This window comes from Lutzomyia longipalpis, chromosome 3, assembly GCF_024334085.1.
Source record: "Lutzomyia longipalpis isolate SR_M1_2022 chromosome 3, ASM2433408v1".
NCBI classification, from domain to species: domain Eukaryota; kingdom Metazoa; phylum Arthropoda; class Insecta; order Diptera; family Psychodidae; genus Lutzomyia; species Lutzomyia longipalpis.
In genome coordinates, this window is record NC_074709.1 from 17,558,226 (window position 1) to 17,575,740 (window position 17,515).

Genomic DNA, 17,515 nt, shown 5'->3' on the forward strand with positions numbered 1-17,515 from the left:
ACACCAATTTATAACTTTAAAATCGTACCTGTAGACGTATGCTGCAAAAGCACCGAAGAAAACTAGAAAAACCACAGAGAGTGTGGCCAAAATTTCAGCTGGAAGCCTAAGAAGAGCAGAACAGTGTGTAAAGGATTCATCATAGCCTGATGGGCAGTCAGATTTCCCATCGCACCAGACACTAGCATTAACACAGGCTTCAAGTTCAGGACATCGATATTGGCAATCAATCAGCCCCTGAGGAGGACGCTTTGACATTTCTAACCATGAGAAGGCAAAGTCTCCGTCTTCAGCTTCTAGGAATTCAACAGACACTACACGTGGGGGATCGGTAGCTAGGTAGCTAAAGTCTCGATTCCAACCACTGCTGAATACTTCAATTGTATGCCTTCGGCTTGAGTCTGAATCCAGAGGACAAGCAGTTACAGAAACACCTTCACCTGAAGTGAGAAAAAAGGATTAAAAAAAGAGCTTTTTTAGAATCTCCTTGACTCCTGATCTTGACTCGTGCTAACCTGTTGTGAGGATCACGCGAGATTTGGTTGTGCATTTGTGGGTGGCACTTGTCTTCATGCTGGTGTTAACTGATTGATAGACTTGTGGATCGTAGCGACGAATGAAGATTCCATGAGTTTGAACGTAGAGAAAGTGATCAGCTGAAGGTTCAATAAGCCACGGTCGGGAACGACATTCAAGTACTCCAAAAGTCATATCAACGTGTCCACTAGGTCCGAATTTCCTCCGACTGTCTCTGCATGAAGAGGGGGATTTTATGAACTCAAAGCTACCTTCAAAGTTGATCACTGAAGCATCGTCGAAACTGGTCATGTTGATTGCTGTGAAACGAATTTCCAGATCTCGGCTGGTTGATGTGTAGATGATGGGCAAGTAGGTGTCACTGATGTTGGTTGAATTGCAGACGCAGCCACGTGGGAAAGCCACAACATCGTGCCAAGGCTTCTCGTAGATCTACAAAAGAAGGATTGTTGTAGTTTTCTGTCAGTACTATGTGTCTGTCTTACATGAGCCTCACCTCAAGTTTTATGGAAGTATCTCCGAAGCAGTAGGATCTGTTGATGTCATTATCAAGTCGTGATGCACACGTTCTATTGCCAGTCATGACCTTTCGTATTATAACACGAACACGTTCCCCTCGTTGAGCTTCAAAGCGATGAACGCAGCGGAAGCTACGTGAACCACCACGTCCAAAGAGGAAAACATTCCTAACGCTGCGGAAAACACCTGGATCCCTTCGATCCATCATACTGCTCACGAAGCGTCTATTGCAATCTGTATCAGCTCCCGTAGGCATACCGTCTTGCTGAAGATCAACAAATTCGTACTTCAGGCGGAAGTTTAGTGGCCGCAGTGCTGTGGATTCCGTATTTCTAAGTTCGAGCGTTACAAATTCCGAACTGGAAACAAAACTTTCAGACACGAGGCATGGACGAACGGCTGAATCATTCAGGAGTCCATGTTCACAGCTACGTGGAACAGTTCCCCGGCAGAAGCGTGCAATTAGATTCGTGTAGTTTTGTCCGTATTTAGTGAGTACTCCGGATTTAAGAGCGGTGTCCCGTTCACTGAAAATACAGCGTCTAAATCAGCGTCCTTTTTTTGCCAGTAAATTGATTGAAAAACTCACCAGTTGACGTCTTTGCAGTTAGGTGACTCCCTAAGTGGTCCATCCCAGATACGTAGCATCCCTGCGCAGTCTTCACTCTGTTGTTGTTGCATCTGAACCGCTCCACCTGCTGTGTCGTCGAGAGTTCCAAATTTCGGCGCCAAATCGAATTTAAGTATCGACAACCACACCTTAAAGCGACTTAGTGGCGACGTCATGGAGTCACCACGTCGGGGAATTTGGAAGTGATGATCTATACTTCCACCAGCACGGAAGGTTGACTCAGTTCCCTGGTAAAAGTATTTAGAGGTCAAAATATCGCCCTTTGTTGACTGGCTGATGATGCAATTCTTTCTCTATCCTCTTTCCAAAGTTACAAAGCTCCCGCGTGTATAAAGTTTTTCTTTTTTTATGGGGAGGGTGGAAGCTTATTTTGTGTTGTTTACACACCAAAAATATTTGAATAGATGTTTCTGTAAGTAATAACTCGACTTGTTTTCTTTTGCATTGAATGTAATGCGGGGGGGAAAGGAAAATATGCCAATGAACCTTAAAGTTTTTAAGCTCCTCTCTTGAGTATTAGGCAAAACTTTTCCCCACAAATTGTCTTTCTAGGCAAAATATAAGGGTTGAGGGTTGATTGTTGTAACTGGTTGTAACTACATGAAGAGAAAGAAAATTCTCATGGGAATGCGACAAATATGCGGGGTGGTACTTATCTTGAATTGAAGCAATAGACAGCCGGAGAGTGTCTATTGAGTAATTAAAATTAAGAGGACGGAAAGTTTTTAATTTGAAAAAAAAATCCTCACAAAAGCTCATTATTATCTTGAAAGTTCAAAGAAGAAGAGAAAAAAAGGTCCCCAAATGAGAGCATGGGGAGATAATAATGAAAATATGGATGAGAAAATGGCTCTCAATGGCACGGAAAAAGGGCTCGGTAAAATCTATTGGATGACACTTGCATATTTTGCCCTAGTTCTACAACGTGCAACTTTTAATGTGCTTTAGAGAAGTCTCGTGACTATCGATGCGATGGAATGAGGCGAAAATATTCTACAGCGCAGTTTTCAACTTTGAGATGCACTTTGGCAATTTTCTCGCAACTTTGTCAATTGACGGGGAAGTTTGAGAGGAGAAAATATACCACACCATTCTTCTTGACCTAAATGCATAAAAATCCCCATTTTGTAGTAAATCCTTGAAAATTAAAAGAGGGACGTATCATGAGGATTAACAAGACGATGCATTGTGGAGAGTTTCAAAAACAATCCTCCATGGATACAATTAATTTTCATTTTACAAACAATCGAGGAAACTTGAAAAGCTTAGCTGCTAAAGTAACTTTAGCGAAAAAGCTCATAGCCCTCATAGCTATATGGTAATTGATATTTGAGAAAACACGTGGTGCCTTCCACTCTGGAAAATTAATTGAATTATATAACACAGAGGATTTGCCCAATGGGCGGAGAGATTTTTGATGTGTGTGTGGGAAGTAATGGAAATGAATTCAAATTCCATTAGTCTATTGGTCTTATCGTATTTCCCATCGCACCCCAGCTGAAAGAATGTCTGTTTTACCTGCAAATGATATAGACACGTTGTATTCGGAGCTAGGGAGTGCTGAGGATTCACAAGGACCCCTCGTCCAGTTCCACGTATCCAAAACTCACAGAGGCGCTTATTTTCAATGTAAGTTGGGCTTTTGATGTCAACGAATTTTACTTCAATCTGCAAAGAGGAACCAATTCATTTCTATTTATCAAGACAATTTTCAAAAGCTTTCAATGCATACAGTCGAATATTTTTTCAGGTGCAAATAATAGAGAATTGACTGACGTTGCTACTGCAAAATATTTGATAAAAAATGAAATGGAGGAAATCAGTTTCCGTTTTATTTTTTAATTTGTAAAAAAAAACGGAACATGAAAAACGTATTCCGCATTGTCCATTTTCCATTGGAAATATTATTAATTGAGCTTAGCTTCAACGGGGGTTAATTTCAACTTCAATATTTAGTTATTATATTAAAATATTTCATAAAAACTATCTTCAATACAGGAGAATTGAAGCACGTTATTGTTTGAAAATTAAAAAAAAAAAACTAACTTTCTAATATTTTCTTTCAGCTGTTTATTGGCTCTATGAAAATTCATTTAATTTTTAAGAAAGAAAATCGCTACATAAATTGAATTAAAATTCCTTTATCTTCTACAAGAAAACGATATGAACCTTCCGATGAACTTTTCAAGTGTTATTTTAGTTGTGGTTTAAAGGTGTTTTTTATAGCTCTCGCCAAGAACAAAATAAAATTCAAAGTTAGATTAAATAATTCACCCTCCTTTTGCAAAGTGCTTCAGGTTATTATGCATGTGCTTGGATCTCGTTCAGCGTATACATATTTTTAATGGAGCTTACGGAGGATATGTGGTCATTTTTTATATATATTTTTTTTAGTAGATAAAATTTGAATGAGAGCCATGAGTATGATTTTCTCTTTTACAAGATTTCCATTATTTGGAAAATTAAATTTAATTAGTTATTGTATAATGCGTTGGCCATAGTTATTTAAAATAAATTATTTTGTATCAAATTTATTTTAGAGGCTTTGCAAAATACCTAACTTGACCATATTGACCACACAGTGATTAGTTTGTAAATCAACATATTAAATTATTCATAACAAAAACTAATCACCGAATATGATTAAATGCCATAAAATGCACAAAATTTATTGCTTCATCCTCCCAATATCCCACGCATTAGTTTCCCCCTTCGTGATTCATATTTAAAGTTTTATTAAATTTGATTTAACAATGTTTGATGTTTCGAATTACTTAATTTTATTGATTAATATGTCGTAATTTCAGCACACTTCAAAATACCTCCTGAAGCATTCTAATTAGTAATGACAGGGTGTTTTGTTTAACATACCTCCAATTGGAACCCATTCAGGGCATTCATGTTGGGTGGGGTGTTGATAAAAGTGCCAAAGGGTGATGTTGTGAATTCCACAAGAAGCTCGGGGCCACTCGATATGGATGGGGGTACACTTTGCCCACCCCCGCAGAATTTTAAAATTACCGGATCCCTCGTCGTGTAGCCATCGTAAATTGTGATGTAGTCCTGAGAGAAAAGAATTTTTCGTTATAATTCAATTTTTATTTTATAAAATTAATGCCAATTCATTCGTTTATCTCGTGCCTCCTTTCACAAAACTTACTGCCAAACATACCAAATGCTGTAATGATACGATAAATGCAATGGCAAAGTCACAAGAGTATGGGGTTGTTTTTCATGGTGCATAAAACTGCGTGACAAATTCGTTTATGCATGATATTTGATATGAAAATGAATGAAAAATTTGCGATGAAAGTAAACAAAATGCACATACGCAATTTATTTGTGGCAATGTTTAAATACTCTTCCAAATGCACACAGTGGTATTGTTGTTGTTTTTTACACCCCCTCTATGCATTGTATCGAGTTGTTTTTTCAGTGAAAAGGCAGATGAATGTGCAACAACAAAAAAATTGTGTGAGGGTGGTTCAGAATGTTTAATTACAGGAGATTGACCGAGATTGAACTTTCATGTGTTTATTTATTTGATGAATTGCAAACTGTAGAGCCGTATGAGGAGATTTATTAAGAGGATTTTGCACATTACACTGAGGTTTCGTATTAAAAGCACAAATATTTGTTTTCTTTTTATTTTATGAAAAAAAATTATATTTTTTTTTCTAAAGAGTCTTTGAGAAGACTTTTTTTTTAAAAAATTTATTATATAGAAGAATATATTAAGAGAATTATTTCAAAAACTCTTATTCGTTCACTCCGGAACTTGAGTGTATTTCGTAATAAAATTGATTGAAATCACAATCGAAGTGTAACCACAGAGGTGTTTGTAGACTTTATTGAGCAAACCCACAATTTTCATTCACTTCCATTCAAAAAAATGCATAATTTTCTTCGTCTTTTTTACTTGGCTTTTTTTGTACATAAAATAGTAGGGTACATAGGGGTTGCACAAAGTTAAAAGAGAAGAGAGGATGGCATACAGTTCACTTTTATAAATAACACTGTGGGTGAACAATATCAACATGGGGATGGTTAAATGTAAGCACAATGTATCTAAAACACCGATTACAGGATGAGAGAAAGTTGATAGAAAGGAGGGTGGAAAGTTGTTCACGCGGGGGTGCCTTTAAATACTATACAGAATAATTAAAGATCATGGGTAGATGAAAAGGACGCTCAAACACCCTTTTTGTGAAAGTTTCACGTCGCTTTGAGCCATGCGGAAAAATCAGTGAAGAATTTTCTTAAAATATCTCTTAAAGTTTAATGAACAAGTTTATGTTGCTTTTAATTTATTAAATCATCTTAAGGGAGGTTTTCTCTGCAGGGAGAAATTTTCCCATACATATACCCAGATTCATCCATCAACTAGTAAACAAATTAACTAAAAGCACCATCCCTCTGGCTAATTTATTGTGACATGTCTGGGAATTACGATCTCATGGGGAATTTTAATGAAAAGTCAAAGTGTTTTGAGGGGTGTTATTTTGGTCGAATAGAGCAGGATATCTTTATGCATGATTTATCCCATCACCACCCTCCTATACTAAAATTCCTAAAATATCTGATTTTCCCTTGGATTTGTCATACTAAAATCCAAAAGAATTCCATGAAATGCATTGAAAATTTTAACGAGGAAATATTTTAATCTCAAAAAATTACAATTTGTTTACAAAAAGTTTATTGCAAAAAAGTTATTTTGTCTATAGCGAAAAATATTCAACAATTCTTCAAAGTATGGGAATAATTTGAAAAACTTCATCCAATTTTATAGTATGGCATTTAAATTTTATACAGCGAATTCCCCTATTGGATTTTCCCAATTATTTGATCGGAAAAATACTCCATAAAAACATTGATGTCGAAATTAATTTGAACAAGTCGCGATGGGAAAATTTCATTGTTAAAAATATTTTAATAGTGTACGTACACTTTTCATTCACTCCAGGAAGGTGATAAAGTAGCTCTTGAAATATTCGATTTATTACTTTCAGATTTCCAAAAAAAAAGTTCACAGCAAATGATTTTTGAGTTATTTTCAGTGAAAATCCATCCTGTAGAATCAACAACTCTTTAAATTTATAATAAAAGGAGCGATAAATTCGAGAGTGACGTCATTATTTACATGTTTGGTTAAACCTTTCCCGGCTTCTCCCAGATGATCCCAGTAACATACAAGTTTCTTTTGCGATGTCTTATTCCCTAAAAGATTACGTGTATCCCGATCATTTGCAAGAATATGAGATTTTTCCATGGAGAAACGAATAAACTCCTTTACATTTTGTGAGTAATATATAGAATACATTTTACAATGCACATTACACATTGAATTACATACATATAGTATGTAGCAAACAAAACCAGTCAAAAAGCTCCTTTATTCTCTGTAATTAACGTTGATTGCTCTCACTTGTTCCTTTAGTTCATCATACTGTGCAAATATCTCGCGTTGTGATTGACTAAAGAGATCCCACCATCGAACTAATTATTTGTACAAGAGTGTCACAGAAGAATGCGAAGAAAAATATTTGTCAAGTGGATGGGGCGAAGAGAATGAATGTATACATAGCAACAAAAGCTCTCTCGTTGCCGAAAGTTAGAAATGAATTTCATTGGGTTGGAAAAAGTAAACATTTTTGTCATTAGGAGGGTCATCAATCATGGAATTTGTATGTATTTCCGTGTCTCCCCCAACAATAGTTGTGGAGAAGAAGGGGGTTGGGGGTGGTTGTGGGTTATTCAATATTTCGCCGGGAAGAGCTTTCACGCCCTGGCGGAACTTTTGGCAATTTGTGTGCGAAAAAATGGTGATGGGATAATGAAAATAAAATATGAGAAGAAATAGCAGTTGAGTGATTTTGTGCGTGTTGTGCTACTTTTACTGACTTCTCATTTCCGTTTAACATCCAACAGCTATGTTTGGACTCAACACTCTTACCACCCACCCAACCCCTCCCTATCGGGTATTTCTGCGTGTGTGTGGACAAGATGAATGTAATGTGATTAGAAATTAGGCATTTGGCTAATTTTTTTCTGTTCTCACTGCCTCTTGTGTGCCACAGTGTGAAAAGCAATATATCCCCCCGCCCTTATAGAGACAAAGTGTGTTTGTGACTGTTTTGCATACTTAAGTGAGATGTGGAGTGATAAATTTTCTCGCTGATAAAAAAAGTAGCAACGACGTCCGAAAAAAAGGGTGCAAGTGTGGGGTGTGTTGTTTTTGTGTTTATAGAGAAGAAGTGAAAATAAATGAAGATAGATAGAGAGAGAGAGAGATAGAAAAGAAAGATGCTTCTGGTTCTTATGGGCATCGCTTTCTTCTTATATTACGTCTCAGCTACTTTCAAAAATGGGGTAGTACACAAAATTATTTACCGTAGATTTCCACTTAGGGTTGTCAGTGTCCTATAAAATTGGGAGCATACAAAAATTCTCTTTAATTTGCAGTCTCTTAACTGTGTCGTAGCGTCCAAAGGGGGTTGTTTATTGAGGGGATAAGGGTTATCTTGAAAAAATCAACACAATTTCGGTCCAATGTGCAAAAATTGTTTGTGTGGTGGATAGATTTTGGTTTGCCGATTCATTTAGGAGTTTCAAATAATCCATTAAAAGGATTTTTTCAAGTTCTCAAGACGAACAAAAAAAAACTTTCCAAAAAATGCATAAAATTACCTGAACATAGTCACATTCCTGCCAAGTTTTAATTTGTGGCACAAATTTCTCTTTATCATTCTTCTTTGTAATTGCAACTGGGGTTTGAGTTGATATCCAAATGAGATTTCCTTTTGGTTGACGAACAACAATCATTGCATGTTTTCCTTGAGGAACTTCTTGCTGTTGAAATTAATAAGAAAAAAAAATAGATATAAATTTTTCATTTTTATTAATTTTTTTTTAATAAGTTCTCACCTGTCTTATGGCATAGTAGCATGTTAGGTTTCTAGGGTAGACACCTGGAAAGTTTGGAGATTGTAGACGACAAATTTTTTTGTCACAAGAACTGAATATCCGGGAACAGTAGGTGCCTTGTATTAGTTTTCCTGCAAATTTAATTAAGTTCAATTAAACGACAAATCACTGACTTTTTTTTACTTAATCAGAAATAGCAGCTTCTAATAATTTCTCATAAAAAATCTCAGAAATGTGGGTAGATTAGAATAGTTTTTGATTACCCACCTAAATAATATTTTGGCTCAGATGTGTTGCTTTTACTCTTTACGGGTACTTTCCCAAGCAATGTCCTGTTGCTGAAGAAAATATCCTCACCGAAGGGCGGTTCTACGGGTACGGAGTCGGGTATTCTGAATCGATACCCACCGAGGGGGTTACCGGTGGTGGATGTAAAGGGTGGGAAAAAGGTGGTGCCGCGGGTGGGATCGTAATTAGCAGTCGAATTTCCATATTCAGTCAATGTTATTGAATTTGATGATGAGCTCGATGAATAATTTGTCCATGGTTTCACGTCTATTTTGGCACATCATGTTTAATAATAACCCACCATTTAATTGCCACGTGGTTTTCATGGTTGCGTTAAATGCAAATTACAAAATATTCTCATCATCTCATATATTGTTGGGGGGTTTTTTAATTGAACTTTATTATTTACCTCCTAATTGGGCTCCACCATATCGAACCACCGCACTCTCCCGCGAAAGAACTTTAAATTGTATCCGAAAATCAAAGTTATAGCCACTCTGATCTCGCGCTAGTCTGTAAATTTGCACAAGAGAAAAATGAATTTAATAAGGAAAAGTTTATTTTTAAATTATTTATTTTTCATTTAGCCTACCTGAAGAGTTTAACCGTCAGGATGAGAGATCGTGTCTCACTGTAGAATACTTGAGGTCCCCATGAGGATCCACACCACATTCCACCAACGTTCTGGCGGTTTGCTTCTGCAATTTGCAGATAACCATCCGGACAACCATTTTGGGTGTACGAAACAAACTTTCCCACCGTGAAGCTCTCAAGAGTCACCTGGAAAGCGTACACCAAAATGATAGATTAGTTTAAGGGATGAACAAAAAAATGATAATGGGAAAAGAATCACCATCATATCGATTTTCTCAACTCTGTACCGTGTTGGGGGTTTGTGGAATTAATGCCCCGAAAATTTAATTACAATTTGTGTCTCTGGTGCGCGAGGCAGCGCAGTTAGCCTCATACCGAGGGCTTTTGGTGGAGCTTTCCTGGCACCGTGCCAGGGAGCACCCAACCAATACTACAATACACAGCAAAATCCACCATAGAACTGTGATTATAAGAATATTCTATGCGAAATTTATAATTTCTTTTCTTGACATGGTGCAGCCCCCACAAGCGAAGTCGCGTGGGAAGAAAAAAAGGAAATATAGAGAAAATAATTTCAATTATGGTAATGATACATTTTCCTTATTCTTCCTTATTCGCCCATCAAGATGAAAGATAGGGCAAATTCATTATTTAGTATTATGATCCGGAAACTTCAAGGAATTGCGCCAAGAATGTGGGATTATCATTCAACTGTTTGATGTAACTTTATTTTGTTCTTCCAGAAATGCAGGAAACTTAATGTTTATCTCTGGATTGAGGATTTCAGATGAATTTGAGTTGTTTCTTAAAATACTTGTGCAAAACACATTTGGCTTAAATCAAAGGGACGTTATTGCATCGTAAATAAGTTCTATAGTTCTTGTTTAAAAATCCTAAACAAAACACTTTTATAGAAAATCTCCCGACCAATAACATCCTCACGCGCTTTTGTGCTTTATTTTAATGAAAAATGCGGGTTTAGAGCTTTTCCGTAATCCCTGGATGACCTACTTCACCGCAATTTTCCTATACATCGCGTATCAATGGTAAGCAAAATTAATATTAAGCCACTTATGTCGTTATTAATTGAAATATAAAATCAAGTGGAAAATTGTTAAGAAAATTACATCAATTCTGGGAGATCAAATCAAACTCAATATAAGAGGTTGAATGTCGATGTGCCAAATCAAACGAGGGTGAAAGAATTCCTATGAGAGGGATATTGCTTCGAGAAGTTGCCTTCATTCAACTTATTCGGGGGATGGTACATCGTTTTAGAATCTCATTTTGTAGTTCTCCACTCTCTGGTGGGGTGGGGGGATGCTGTGGCTTCCGTCGACACGGCAATGGGGACGCAAATGAAGTGGATGGGATTGAAAAAGTATTACCTGAACAATGTCGCCGTGTATCCCTCCGGCGGCTGTAAATGTCAATACACAAATATAAGGTATTCGATCCTCCTTGGGTCGATGGAGCTCCAAGTCGTACGTGAGACCCAAATTTCCGTAGTACGTTCGATTGCAAGCTGGAATGAGATATAGAAGAGGGTATAGGGGTAAAGTGAGCAAAAGAGACTATATATGATGCTTTGGGATGCTAGCCAGTTAGTGTGGGACCATGCCCTTATAGTTGTGGGTGTATGGAATGGGAGATTGTTACATAAGTTTGCCTGTGTGTTGCCCCAATTGGGAGATGATACTCCACATAATTCACAAATATTTTTCTCTCTTGTGCTTTCGAAAAGCTCAGCTATGTGTGCGGGGTAGAATGCCATCGCAATATCGTCCTCGTAAAGACTTCGACACACAAATTCATTTGGGCGGCTTAAAAGGGTGGCAAAAGGGGTCGACAAACTGCCAAGAGTTTACCACAAAAGCATCGTCATCATACGTGGGGGAGGATTGAAGAATTTCCTCCTCCATCTCAAAACTTTATATATGCTTCTCCCCCACACCGCATTTACAAGGTGGAAAAAAACTGCAAATTGATTTAGTGTTCCACAACCCTTCGGAGGGAATTTCTCGACATCATTGCTGGTGTTCTAATGAATTCACCAAACAATATGGAAAAGGCGGTATTATGTTTGTTCTGTTGTCACACTTATTCTTCCGAATAGCACACGAAAAAATATGAGAACTTTCCCTCTATAAAAGTACTTTTTCCACACCTTCTCCACCCATGTGGATTTGAGTCTGTATTATTTTTTTTTCTTTTTTTGGGAAGGAAAAGTCCTCGAAGAAAAATATGTGGCTAAAAATCAATACAATCACCCACCCATTGTTGATTCCCAAACAACTTCTTTCGATTATTTTTACGGCTACCCCAGTAAATTTTGCCATTTTTTCCGTGACCTCCATCGAAAATCTCTGTCCTTCTTTTTTGGCAAAAACCATGCGGGACGGAAGGAAAGGTTTCGCCTCTTTGGCACATGTGAATTGTGATTTTTTTGCGCTCGACTGAATTTTCTCACATCAAATGCTCAATATGTAGTCATTATTTAGCCCCCTTTTAGATCTTTTACTCACCAGGGGTGCACACAGGGGATGATTTTACGAGTTTTGGCAACAATATATGTGATAAAAAAAAATCTTTCAATAAAAAAGCTCAATTCGGATTAAATCATATCGGTTTCACTGAAATATTATAGAGAATTTTTTTTAAATCACCTTTAATGCAAGCTTTTTAAATTAGTACAAAAAAATGTTTTTTATTCTAATTTTAATCACATTTTCTTTAATATCAAAAGTTGAGCTTTTAAAGAAGCTTTTAAACATTTAATCCAAATTTTATCTTCAGTGCGTGTCTGCTATTTGTTCTTCCTTTTCCTTTTGCCACCCTAAAAAGTATCTACTACATACTACAACTTTCCAGTCGAGAGACTTTTCTTTAGTTTCTCTCATGAATATTCATTGCGTTTGCTTTTAGAGGATAAAGAGTTTGCATTGAATTTTATAGAGAAAATACCTACTTAAAAGTTTACAAACCATATTTAGGTGGGTTATTAGGGGCGATGATTAGATTAAACAGGATGGTAATTAAGTGGGGTACTCACGTGTGCAAAATCTGGGCTCATCGCTGGAGTCACCACAGTCATTAATATTATCACAGAATTTATTGAGTGGGACACACTTTCCATTGGTGCATGTATGCTCCGACATTGCACACTGCGTCACTGGTCCCATGCCTTGCTGACCTGGTTTCGCGGTTCCCGCTCCACCCGCTGACGTCACGAGCGCCGCAGTTGCCCACAGGGTGGTTGTGAGGACGGCCACTACGTCACTAATGTGACGATTCCGATGACGGGGCACTTGACGGGGGAGTTCTGGGGAAAAAAATTAACAACACCATAGCTTTAGGCTCGAAAAATTTCTCGTTTGCTGGCGCGGAAGAAAAAAAAAACTCAAGAAGGTGAAAAGTATCTCTCAGGGATTTCAGGACATGCGGAATAAGGATTGTGTAGAAATTCCCATCACGTTTCCATGTATTATGACATATTACAATTGGACGACGAAGGGTATGGGATGTAAGATGATCTCGTGAAAGTGCCGTCGTATATAGTTTTTGGTGTGGGAATGGGTGGATAAAAATAAATACAAGGTGGATTATTTTATATCTTTCTCTCCTGCTCAGGCAATCCCATATATACGAGGGATTTGCAAGGAGATGATGGAGTTATTTCGAACTTCAATTTCAGGGCAATTTTCTTCCTAAAACAAGCACGGAGGAAAGCGAGGGTGTGATGATAGGAACGCACAATTTAATGGATTTTTCCCATTTCTCCATTGCGTTTGTTTTCTTATCATCTCCCGAAGCTACTTCATCCAGTCATAGTCCCATGATAGCCCCATGAAAAGCAATAAAGTAAAGCTTTTTTTTTTAGAGTTTTCTCATATCTCGATCATTTTCTTAGCATCGCAATAAAATGCAATTTTCAAACAATTCCAAATAAATCAACTGCTATTTGGGCAAACATAATATTGAACTCCATGATAAATTACATAGTACGTAACTATTAATGGATTATCAGTGGTTGCAAATTTCAATGGTATTCGATTTCTAAATAACAATTAATTATTGTAATTGAGTTCCTTAATTAATTAGCTTATTCAGGAATGTTATACATTCCACATATGAATAGTTTCTGACTAATTATTGCTAAATTTTTTACAGCAAAAATAATTTATTTAAATTCTCACCCCTTAATTACTTTTTCAGTAAACTTTCTGAAGTCCCCTTTTATGTAGCTCCTTTTTGCAGAAAATTTCATTAATTTCACAATTTCATTTGAAGTTTTTATCAAACACGGGTGAAAACGACATAACTTTTTTAATAAATTGATACTCTCCACGGTGTTTCGGATTTTTCATTGGCAGAATGAAGAGGTTTTGAGCAATTTAGGAATTTATTGTTGAAACTTTTCTAAAGTGTTTTTGTGTATACACAAATAAAGCAAAAGGAACCTTCGTGATTGTTATCATTCTATGTAGTAATATTATGATCTAGGAAACATAATAAGGCAAGATAAACACATAAATACTCGACGGTAAAAAAGGATAGAAGTTTTATGTAATTTTTCAACATGAAAATATCAAATAGAAATTGTACCTATTTTTATCCAATATCGATGCTATAAAATGATATTTTCTGTCTAGGAAAATCAAAATACAATAAAAATGAATCTCCCAACATATAAGACGGTCACGTAAACATTTTGCCTGATAGTTTATACAAATATTTATCAAAAATATATATATTGAATTTTGTAATATCTCTTTAATTGTTTGCTTTCTTCATGAATTCTCAAACAGTCTGCATTGGTTGTTGTTTTGAAACAAACTCTGCATTTTGAATTGAATTTCAAATCAGGAAGTTCCTCCAACAGCAGATGTACGCTTAAGCATTGCTTATATGTGAATAACTCAGGATATGGCACCCTAAACAACTGCCAAAATTTTGGTGAAAGCTTGTTTGCTTCGTTGGAGTTTGTGTAGCAATTAAATCACTTCCGATATTTTCTTCCAAATGTGGACCCTCCTGTCTTTCCAGGAGGAAAAATGAATTTGTACTGGAGATGAGGGACTTGTACTAATTTATCAAGTTTGTAAATCAAATTTAGTTCTTATACCATTTTTTTTTAAAGAAAATGTAGGTGGTGTATTTGATTAAAATTATGTATGATTTTATCTCATCTGCAGGATATATCCTTGAAGACGGTGAGAACAGATTCCAGTGGCAAAAAAAAAACAAGAAAGAAAATGGAAAGAAGGGAAACTTGAGCAGAGTCACAGTGAGAAAGGTAAATGCTTTTCCTATCTTCCTTTTTCCACCTACTTTCACTTTTGATACCCCAACTCCTCTCTATGCATCCCCTTTTTATCGGATGGGACAAGAGGTTCTTTTTTTGGGGGTTTGGGGGGATCAAGAGTGCACACAAGTTCGTACCTTTAATGTGGTGGAAAGCCATTTTGGAAGGAATGACCCTGGAAATGACCGCCCACAAAATGTAATTATTAACCATTTGGGAGTACGGAATTGCCGGAATAGCTCAATAGTGTCCCAAATGTCCCTCAGTATTCGTTCAGTAACTTATTGAAAATCGATTGGCATCCTGTTTAATACGATTTACTCCGATATTATTTTACGTGCAAACTTTCAAAGCTTATTATGTGAGCTTTTGTGATTTTTCAATTAGTCTACTCATAGTAATTAGTTGGTATTTTCTAAGGATAAACCTTCATAGTTTAACAGGGGAATGTTTGAGCAGCAGAATCCTTCTTTTTCTCTCCCTCCTGCCTCCATGTACTCAATTTCCTTAATGAAAATGCTTTTCCTTTTTGTTTGGGTTAGTCATCACACAGGAAGTAGACGCTACATCGATGAATAGAAGTCTGAACCACATGATTAGTAATTTTATCTTATCACTGTGTAAGCAGTGATTAACCATAATTGCATGTAATTTCTCTTTCCTCCCTCCGCCACATTTTCCCTATTTTCTCATCCCTCCACAAAAATTTTGCACTACATATATTTCACACAAACATTCTTCCGCCACCACAGCCAAATGCCCAATCGATTTTTATGGTTATTTCTGATATAAATTAGGTTCCAATAAAAGCATCCCTTATAGTGCGCAAAGCATAAAATTTGAATGGACAGCAATTTACTTGTAGAGCACCGACTGAATTAGGTGCAGGATGTATAGGGAGGGCTTGTAATGAATATTTGCAAAATTAATGGTAACACAGCCGACAGCTGAGTGTGATAGATTTTTGGTTTTGGTTAGAAATTGATGGTGCCATGTTGAATCCCTTCTGCTTTGGTGCATTCGATATATAGTTTGGCAGGTAATGTATACCGGGGAAAAGTCCCCTAAAGAGCACAAATTCCATCCTCAATTCAATTTAGTTTCCAATTCTTCAAATCCTCTTTCACACAGCTCAAACTGCGGGACTCCGCACGTAATTGAAAAGTGCAATAGATGCCAGGCTTATAATGGAAGTGCTCATGAAGACAGCGAGGAAATTGCTTTTGGGGATTCTTATTCTTTTACATCCAAAAATTACACTGTGAAGGGTACACAAGTGCCAATTTCACTGATAAATTTGCAATTTCCTTGAAAATTTCATTCAAACCATTTGCATACACGACTATCTGGGTGAGCCAAGTGACTCCCACAGCAGTACACCCTCGCTTGTATGGAATCTGTTGACAATTCAAATTTTAATGAATTCCTAATAAGTGGGGGTTGAAATGTTGTTTGGTGGGATGGGGTGAAATATTTGAAAGTAAAAATATTCATAAGGAATGGGAGGGGGGGGGGTATCGAGTGTCTTTTCTATGGAGAGCCAATTTGTTGGAGAGCTTTATCAAAATACTCTTTTGTGAATTTTCATTGAATAAAGATGAGAATCTTTTGTGATATTTGCAAATGAATTCAATTTTTCCTGCAAATTAGCATTGATTTTAATTTTATTTGTAGGTTAAAGTGTCGTTGTAGGTCTTTAAATTGATATTTTAATTTTTTATGGCATTTTATAAAAAAAAATGAAGAAAATTTCGAGAAATTCTTTTACTTTTTTTTTTAAACAAGACTGTATCATCTTTCTGATTTACAAAGGTGTCGTTTCAAATTAAAAAGAGCTTTCAAAGCTTTTAATTTGACTTCTTTTGCACAATAGTACATTCAAGTAAAACATATACAAAATTGCTCAATGATAGGATTTTTTTAGTACATTGATACAAAGATAAACATTTTGCAAAATTTTTCATCAAATCCCCTTCCGCCAATTCTTTCATAAAAGGGTTAAAAATTCACAATTTTAAAGCTGTTTTCGGTCCATATCCTTTATCCAACCTCACTGGTATATCCGTACAATGCACCCTAAGGCCGTTTATGGAGTGAAATATGAGAGTAAATTTTCCGTATTGATGAGAAATGTTGGGTGATTGTTGGCGACTTTGCAAGAGCATGTGGAACAGCTAAAGCTCTCCGCTTTTCATCGTACACTCAACATCCGTTTATAGGAAATCGTTATCCACTTTTTTTCCTCCCAATCTTGCACATCTCTCTCTGGCTAGTTTTTCCCCGTCGACTCCTTCCTGGTTAGTGGCAAATAAATAGGCAGATTTATCGTTCATAGTGTTGTCACAAGCCCCCAGCTCTTCTATATAGGTTTGTGAAAAAGGTCCGGCAATTTGTTTCCGGTTTTTCCTTTTCTCTCGTGCACCACACAATTGTGCCATCGAAGAATCCATACAGACACACACACAGGAAGAAATAAGATAGAAAGGACCCAAGTGTGGTAAGATGTGAAAAAAAAAGAAAAAGAAAAAAACTTACGAAAATACCGACCTCTCAAAATCTCAATGACTCTGGTATTGTGCCATGGAGTTCATGAGCTGAAATTGAGGATATTGCATTAAGCAGTGTGAGGATGAAGACTTTTTGTGCTTTCTCTTTCAATGCTTTTCTTTTTTTCCTTCATCGCTTTTATCGTGTTTCACTGTGTGGAATGGAAACCT

The 17,515-nt window shown here is 36.6% G+C and overlaps 2 protein-coding genes across 5 annotated transcripts in view; one reads left to right on the forward strand and one right to left on the reverse strand.

Annotated features, from left to right (window-relative positions):
• The window catches only part of LOC129792370 (uncharacterized), a 64,111-nt gene that overhangs the window by 1,546 nt on the left and 45,050 nt on the right, over positions 1 to 17,515 (reverse strand). For 3 of the 4 annotated variants that reach the window (XM_055831366.1, XM_055831364.1, XM_055831365.1), the window contains 14 exons: positions 12,546 to 12,815; positions 10,882 to 11,018; positions 9,492 to 9,679; positions 9,309 to 9,412; positions 8,879 to 9,166; positions 8,612 to 8,742; positions 8,375 to 8,536; positions 8,078 to 8,107; positions 4,559 to 4,750; positions 3,206 to 3,355; positions 1,646 to 1,914; positions 1,034 to 1,583; positions 516 to 969; positions 29 to 440 (listed from right to left, as the gene is read on the reverse strand). In XM_055831366.1, coding sequence (XP_055687341.1) covers positions 29 to 440; positions 516 to 969; positions 1,034 to 1,583; positions 1,646 to 1,914; positions 3,206 to 3,355; positions 4,559 to 4,750; positions 8,078 to 8,107; positions 8,375 to 8,536; positions 8,612 to 8,742; positions 8,879 to 9,166; positions 9,309 to 9,412; positions 9,492 to 9,679; positions 10,882 to 11,018; positions 12,546 to 12,815 — 3,337 coding nt within the window. The remainder of the gene's footprint in view (positions 1 to 28; positions 441 to 515; positions 970 to 1,033; positions 1,584 to 1,645; positions 1,915 to 3,205; positions 3,356 to 4,558; positions 4,751 to 8,077; positions 8,108 to 8,374; positions 8,537 to 8,611; positions 8,743 to 8,878; positions 9,167 to 9,308; positions 9,413 to 9,491; positions 9,680 to 10,881; positions 11,019 to 12,545; positions 12,816 to 17,515) is intronic. The other variant, XM_055831367.1, reaches the window with a different exon arrangement.
• Positions 14,775 to 17,515, forward strand: part of LOC129792435 (fringe glycosyltransferase) — a 114,064-nt gene continuing 111,323 nt past the window's right edge. Inside the window, exon 1 of the mRNA XM_055831498.1 lies at positions 14,775 to 14,789. The gene's annotated coding sequence lies outside the window, so the exon portion shown is untranslated. The remainder of the gene's footprint in view (positions 14,790 to 17,515) is intronic.